At 32.0% G+C, this 8,362-nt stretch overlaps 1 protein-coding gene across 1 annotated transcript; it reads left to right on the top strand.

Annotated features, from left to right (window-relative positions):
* The first annotated feature begins 5,185 nt into the window (after positions 1 to 5,185).
* Positions 5,186 to 8,362, top strand: LOC104648868 (AT-hook motif nuclear-localized protein 10-like). The gene is made up of 3 exons (XM_010326903.1): positions 5,186 to 5,390; positions 6,299 to 6,357; positions 8,195 to 8,362. Exons 1-3 carry the CDS (start codon positions 5,186 to 5,188, stop codon positions 8,360 to 8,362), a joined length of 432 nt encoding a protein of 143 aa, XP_010325205.1.

The raw sequence follows: 8,362 nt of genomic DNA, 5'->3' as shown, positions 1-8,362 counted from the left end.
ATCATTTCATTGTTCATTTAATCATTTCATTTTTCATTTCATCATTTCATTGTTCATCTCATCATATGCCAATGCACTTGGCCATTTAGTGTATCTTACACTCACACTTAACCCTTCTAGGGTTCATCATTTCATTACATATATCTCAGGTTCACTTACTTTGGGACGTATGTTAGACTTATGTGGCTATACATAAAAGCCATGTGGCTTCGTTCATAGTTCGTTGAGTGATTCACACATGCCAAAGGTTATGTAGTACAAGACTTATGTATCTTGTGTACATGCCAAGATCTTGATTTGATTGAAGTAGGTGGCATTATTCTTGGATATTTGTTCAAGTATGACTTGTCCAAGTTCAAATCACTTGGATATCATTTACATTTTTCATTGATTTTAATTTTAATTTTAATCTCCATGACATTGGGACTCAAGATTGAACCCCAACATTAACATTATATTATTAATTTTCTACTTGGTTTCCCTATTAAATTGGCCGATAGTGGGTTTGAACCCCCACAACCCCGTTTTATTTTTCATTAACATCACATGGCCCCTTGTCGCCCAAACCAAGAGGTTGTGGGATCAAACCTCCACAGCCTCTTTCATTTTATTCTCTATTTTCGCTGGACATTGGGAGGTTGTGGGTTCGAACCCCCACAACCTCCTTATTTTAGTGTTAATTTCGCTAGGCTGTGAGGTTGTGGTTTCGAACCCCCACAGCCTCCTAATTTTATTTTTAATTAAAGATTTTTTAAATGGGCGCCTTGACAGTGAGGTTGTGGGATCGATCCCCCACAATCTCACTTTATTTTCTTATTTAATTTTGCCATCCTCTCCAACCTTGAGGTCGTGGGTTCGTTCCCACACCTGACATTTTCTTTTCTTTATTTTTCTCTTCTTTTACTCGCTGCCTGGAGGTCATGGGTTCGATTCCCACTCCTCCCATTTATTTAATTAAATCATTTTCGTCTCTTTTCCCAAACCAGTGGCCCGAGTTTGATTCCCCCCAACCCCATTTTCGTCTCCTTTTCTCGCGAATTCCAGTAGCCAAAAGGTGTTAAATTTTCAGATTTTCATTATTAAACTTTAGTCTAATTTAACCTTGCATAGTTGCTGGAAATTTTTGTCATTTTTATCAACATTTTAACTTGATTCATAGGGTGTATTCATATACCATTTTAACACATCTTTAGGCGCATTTTTCATGAGTTTATTTGGATAAAAGATTGTCACTCAATCAGCCACATTTCTTAAATGAACATCACGATTTTTCATGGTTTTATGCACATAAAAAAAACTATACCCTTATCAAATTTTGAGCATCAAGTTGAGGCCCTTGCCACATTCACAAAGTTTCACACACTTGCACATAACTTCAAACACATATTGATTATCATTTTCATGATTTCACGTACATAAAAATATTCACATTCAACACAAGAACATCAAACATACCTAAATCTACCAGCAAACATACCCAACCTACGAATAATTGGGAGCTAGTGACAGGGAAATGCAACAGGGAAAACAATCTTAGTTTTCGGACTAAATAATTGAATCTTAAGGGGTCTCTTGGGAAAGGGACCAAGAGGAAAGAAATGCATAACTTAATTGATTTTCAAACAATGAATTTGATGCCCAAAACCCTTTCCAAAATCAGTCCAAGCTACCTCAACGTCCACCCCACTCAACGAACAACTTCTCTTTGCCTTAACGTTTTTGGTTGCTTTGTTTTTCTTAAAATTTTATGTGAGTTTTTCTAGTGTGAATAACTCTTGATATTACTTCTGTTCTTTGTTGTTTTTGGCAGAACCAATGTGAGGGAGAGAAGGATGAAACGTGAGAGAGAGTAGTAAAATAATAGGAGTTTTAGTTTGGAAATTAGTCAAACTAGGACTCCTTATTAATTTAAATAAAAACCTGATTTAATTAGCTTAGTGAAAGGACCATTATGCCTTTTAAATTTCAGATTTTCAAATAATAAATAAATCATTTTAAGTATTTATCCTATTCATTTTTAGGATTGTTACACATATGATTTAATCTTTGCATTCAACTCAATATCTAATAATGTAGATCAAATTCAAAGGCATATTCGCTAAGGCGCCTGCATAATTATTTATAGCAAAGAGTTAATCAATCTTTCATGTACCCATAAAACTTATCTAGTTGAGAAAAAATAATTACCTATAAGAATACATAAAATTAGTTGGGCAAGAATTGCAAGGACAATTATCACTACATACTTTTTCAGATGACATCTTAAGAAGAGTAGATGAGATATAATAATAAATAATTGAAAAGTAATCCTAAGAAATAAAAAACCTACAAGTTAAAATAAATAATAAAGATAATTTCTAAACCATATTTCCCCGGCAGCGGCGCCATTCTTGATAACGTTCAAATATACTTCTTGAAAAGAAATATAAACGATCATATGCAATATATTTACCTAACTATAAGTCAGGGTCGATCCCACAACAAATATGGAAGAATATTATTAATAATAAATATTTAGATTGATAGTCGTTACTTAAAAATGGGGGATTTAAGTTGAAATAAGAATAAATCAATAAAAATAGCTCTGAGCTATGTATTTATATATATCCAAGTTAATAAAAATATCTAGGAATGTGTTCCCCATAAGCTCATAATGCGGTATTCATAGTAATAACAATTTCTTCTAGTGTATTGCATGCAAAGTGATAAGTTAGGTATCTCTAATTCCTTGGTTCGACGACTAGAGAATTTCAACCCGAACCTTGGTCTAGCTACATGCGTATAATTTACTAACCCTTACCAATACATCATATTAGATATCATAATTGATGTTTGACTTAGTTATTACTTCGCACCAATCAACACTAGTCTATTAGATAGTATCACGCTAAATCTATGTTGATAATTCTTTTCTTATTAACTACCTCCTTGATCTAGCAAAACGGCGAGTTCTACCGTTGGCCACCGTTAAAAAGACTACTAGATGAAATAACTATCTATACATGTAAAACACTATTCAAGAATTTCTTAGTTGCCAGTTATGCTTTGTTAATTGCTCATGGTTCCCACAACCCTAGTTGTGAAATTTACTTATTCATTATCTCGAAAACAAAAAAAAATTATTAAAATAAATATGCTTGTGTTAATGATAAAAATCTAAGGACAATAACTAAACTATCTTTTATTAATCACGAATACTAATACATAATAAATGAGAAGAAAGAGTATATCATAATTATCCGACCTTCCAACAACTCTTTCAAAGTTCCAAAGCTAGAAGAAAGTTTATATTGTGTCTTGTTTCTTGGTTCTTGGCCTTCCCAAATATTATTTTTGATGTCCTATTTATAGATATAAAAATTTTAAATTAAATAATTGAGTTCAAGACATATTAGAAAATCAAAACCAGGATGGAATTAATTTTCGTATATTATTTCTGTGTCTTGAATATATTGTAGCCGCCGCTTTCAAATTAAGATCCCTTTGAGATGCTGACACATGGCAAAAACACTTTCCATCAATTTGATTTCAGTCGCCTTCCCATATATGTATATATAAATATATTATTTATTCACTATAATCCATTAAGTTATATGCTTGATTTCCTTCTTCAACCTTTCATCTTTAATTCGTTTAAGCTTCAAATTTGTTCAGTTTTTTCCACCAAATTAATCCTACAAATAAAATACGCAATTTATCATAATCCATAAAACTTATGCTCAAAATGGACAAATATAAATGATAAATGTGAGGTAAATAATGACAAAAAATGTGTATTTTGGCCTCACATCAATACTCATGGCTAATTTCATTCCACTTATAACTTATTTACACTTTGTAATGTATGGCTATAGCCTCAATTTCTTGGGGTGTGATTATGGGATCTAATGTTGATGTAATTTTGTTGATTAGTTGAATTGCTATGTAGTTTGGCTGTTAATCATAGATTTATCTGACTGTCGAGTGATTAATTCATAAAGTAAGGGATAAACTTAATTTTAGTTTCTATCTTGCATTGGTGCTTGAAAGAAACCTATATAAGTGGGTAATATGTTCAACAACTTCAATTTAATATACATGATTGAAGATTGAAGGTTTTGGGTTGCTTAGGATGATTGACAGATGAGACCGAAATGAGATTCTATGCAAAGATGCTTTGAGATTGAAAGAATATTAAAATCAATTATAATGACCTAGCTTATTTGTGATTAATTAGTTGTAACGAGCAATTCTACAATGTCCAAGGTGATATTAAATTTGATCCTCAGACCCCTAGAGTCAATTAGTTTTGTGATTCATCAATTATTTCAATATTGTCAACTGGGTGTCTAAATTAGTATTGTTAAAACTGGTGTGTTTATCCACCTATTTTCTATTTCAACTTCATTGAAATTAATTGCTCGTTAACTCTTTGATTGAATCTTTAACCGCACACCATTTCCTGTGGGATTCAATCCCAACTCTTAGTTGGATATTATTATTAACGACAACTGATGTATTCCTTTTAAGTGATTTTAAAGAGGACATTTGAGCACTATTAGGACCCTTCTATGGCCAGTTCTTACGGATCGTATAACTTTCTATGGACCATTCGGGTGGTCCAAAGAAAACTTTAGAGATCCAAGAATTTAAAAATCCTCAAGGCCATTTCCACGACTCACGTAACAAAATATTTGGTCAAAATAGTAACAAAATAAAAGTTGTGAAGTGTTCAAAATGGTATGTCGTGGTCAAACACAAGTAATTGTATAATTGAATATTTTTTGTAAGTTTCACGACTCACGTAAACCAATAAAAATGAGGGAACTAGATTTTGTTTACATATGGATTATTTATTTCATAATAGATGTTGACATTCTATCAACAAATGAGATGTTGATTTGTAGCACCTCAGAAAGAGAATAGTTGCTTAGTTGAATGCAACTTCAAGTTTATGATCCATGCATAGGCACCGTATAAGGATTTTTACTAACATTCGCTCTTTCCTCTATAGAAAGTTTTCTTTAGAACAAACTGTTAAAACACCTTATTATAGTAAATTATATTTTGTCTTGTGGATTGTCAAGAATCAGCATTGATACACCAACAAAAACAAGAACAACCCTCACCCCCACATGGACATCGAACAAGGGTTTCACCCCCACCCTCACTCTGTACCCACAAAAAAGAGCAATCTAACTAATACATGTTTCCTGCAAAAATCATTATCCATCAACCAGCCCAAGACCTGAAGAAGAGAGGCCCACCAAGAAAGTATTCTGTTCATGGATTTGGCCTATCTCCCTATAAAATTTCTGAATCTCGTGGAGCTTCTGCTTCAGAAAAGCTCTCTAAGGAGACTCCTGGAAGGCCCCAGAGCTTTGGAGAAAAGAACCAACCACAAGATTTAGGCATATATGATTTCATTATTTCTTTAATTATGTATCCTTTTAATGTAGGAAGTATTTAACTTATATACTCTTGCTATTTCCTTTAGTAGTAGATAATGAAGACTATTTTTGTTGGTGATTTTACTTGTATTTATTCTTCAAATATTCCAGCTAATCTTGGAAAGTTAAAAGTATCAAGTAATTGGATTTTATTTTTATCAGTGTTTACCAATATATACATGCATCACAATAACAATGAAGTTTTTAATGGTTGGCAGATGAAGCTAGATGGACGCCACACTTAATCTCTGTGCATATTGGGGAGGTAGAACCATTTTGCTTATTGATCTTTGAGCTAATTATGATATACAAAACTGTAATGAACTTGTGTATTTTTACAAAAAAAATTTCTAATTTTGTGTTGTGTGGTGTTATTGTACAAGATGCTCAAGTTTTAAATTTTTGTTGAGAGAAAAGAAGAAAGTGATTGATCTTTTTTTTTGGGATTGATTTTTACAAAATGGGAATTCTATTATTTTATTTTACCCATGATTAAATTTCTTGTTTAAGGATTACTTGAATCGAAGTCCCATTCATGTGAAATTTTTTATTAACCTTACAAAATGATGTAAATTTGTAACCTTGGCCACACATGACTTTATAGGTAAGCTAATAACCGTCTCACAACAAGGACCACGATGATGGGTAGTTTGTATGACTGCAACTGGACTCGTATGTAGTGTAACACTATAATTATACTTGTTTAAGGATGACTTTAATTTCTGCCCCACTCTTCTGAACTTTTTGGTTAACTTGACAAAATGATGAAAAATTGTTACCTTGGCTATAGGACATTGTAGGTAATCTAATAACCTTTTTACAATGAAGACCATGACCACTGGTAGTTTGTGTTATATCTGCAACTGCAGTTGTAAGTAGCGTGAAGCTCCGGGAGTCCATAATTGGTGGTGGAACTGTGACTTATGAGGTATGTATGAGTTTCAACTTAAAGACACTTAACCTTTATGGTCGCCTATATTATGAGGCATGAAGGATCTGATTCACACCCGTCAAAATATTGTAAGAGTTCAAGCAGCAAAGCATAAAAGTTACTTGACTTGAACATACTTTCTTAATAGTGAATTTTATAGAGCTTGTCAAAGTGTATAAAATGTTTTATCAACTGTTGGAAGCTATAAGAGCAAAAAAACTCTCTAAGCTAGTGGATGAAAAACTCTTTGATTGTCAGTTAATTGTACTTTTTGTTTAGATTTACTGATCTAATAAGACAATCTTTTAAAGGATAAAATGGTTAATATTTGATATAATAATATGAAAGATAGCTATTTAATATTTAAATAATCACATGTTTAATATCAATATTTTATAGTATAAAATGGTAATCTAACTTTTATTGTTGGTTATGACCTTTTGATTTTGTTGTTGACATAGAAAAAATGAGAGCAGCTTTAGCTCGTTTTGGTTACTGAGTAGAGCTAGTTTTCGTACCAGATTTTCAGTTGCTTTGGCTTGTCTTATTGGATTTATCATATAAATTATGCAGAAGTAATTGAATGTATGTTTATTACAAAAGTGGTGAAGTTTCTTATGTATTGAATTTGTCTTCTAGAATACCTATTCAGTATTGATTGTGTTCTAGCATACCTATTTCAAATTGGTCATCGAATGTCATGACCCAATTATAAATCAGGATTCCAAAGCAATCCTTATATGGATTCTACAGAAAATCGGACAGAGTTTCTTTTGTTTTTATGCTTATCCTAAATTTTCCCTGTCTCAGAAATTCATAACACAACAAATAACAACTATAAATCACAACAAAATATCCATCAATGATCTAATTGTCATGCAAATAAACCAATTCATCTCCAAATATTTTTTAAAAAAGGTTCAAACTAGTTAGTTGATTACAATTCGAAAGAATATCTTCACTGTAAATAAGAACTGACAAATGGAGCGACTTTAAGAGTTTAGTTCAAAACGTTCAGTAATACATTTACTTTATAAACCATGTTAAAATCATGCAAATTATAGAACATCAATTGAGGTAAGCTTACTACTCACAGTACTTGTGTTGAAAACACCAAGCTCTTCACTCGAATGGTCCCTATGAATTCCTTTGGTCAACCTATAAACACATTCATAACAATTTCGTGTTAACTCCTTCGTTTAGGTAATTCATACTACATCAACAAAAAGCCAGGCCTAGAGGTTTCATGATTGATTCAAAATCTACCCAATCACTTAATTAGTGCTTTAATCACACAAAATAATCTTTTCTCGGTCAATTCTCACCATAAAAATATCAACCTGTCCTTGCTGCCTAATTATTTTTATTGCATATAAGTCCAAAAAAACCAAAGTTTCTTGTTCAAATAATTGACTATATTCATTTGTTTCATAAAAATGAAATAAATTTTCTCTATTTCTACTAAACTCATGTTTCTTAATTTCCCAATTTTCAATCTTATAGTCATGAATGATAAAAATTCAATCTTTAAACTAAGTTAAGAAACTTACCTTCTTCTCTTTCTTCTTTTTCTTCCACTTCTCTCTTTAGTTTGAGAACTGAGGCTTTAAATTTTTAATTTATTTTCTTCTTGCTCACCGTAGAACCAGAAAATCCAATATTTTTTTTATCGCTGAAGTTGCAGAGAAATCTGCTGCTTCTGTTAGGGCTTTCAGCCTTCTTTTGTTTTTTTTTTTATAAATTTTATAATTTTTTTATTAAAACTAAATAACATATATGCCCTTATTTTAATACAGTGTATTACATCAAGCTTGATGTTATTCTTTATATGCAGGGTCAATATGACATTATCTCATTATCAGGCTCATTGTTGCTACCAGACGATAATGATAGCCCTGGAATAACGGGTGGTCTCAACGTGTTACTCTCTAGGCCTGATGGAAGTAATATTTGTGGTATTGTAGCAGAAATGCTCAAGGATCCAGTAGAGGTGCTCTTCTAA

The sequence above is a fragment of the Solanum lycopersicum genome, chromosome 8 (assembly GCF_036512215.1).
Source record: "Solanum lycopersicum chromosome 8, SLM_r2.1".
In the NCBI taxonomy this organism is placed as follows: domain Eukaryota; kingdom Viridiplantae; phylum Streptophyta; class Magnoliopsida; order Solanales; family Solanaceae; genus Solanum; species Solanum lycopersicum.
The sequence above is the reverse complement of the archived record's forward strand: the minus strand, read 5'-3'. Positions and strand labels throughout refer to the sequence as shown.

Excerpts from the sequence above, each read along its gene's own strand:
- LOC104648868 (XM_010326903.1), top strand. The coding sequence starts at position 5,186 with ATGTTTCCTGCAAAAATCATTATCCATCAACCAGCCCAAGACCTGAAG. Across the intron at positions 5,391-6,298 it reads GAACCAACCACAAGATTTAG|TTGTAAGTAGCGTGAAGCTC; the intron begins GCATATATGATT and ends CTGCAACTGCAG. Across the intron at positions 6,358-8,194 it reads GTGGAACTGTGACTTATGAG|GGTCAATATGACATTATCTC; the intron begins GTATGTATGAGT and ends CTTTATATGCAG.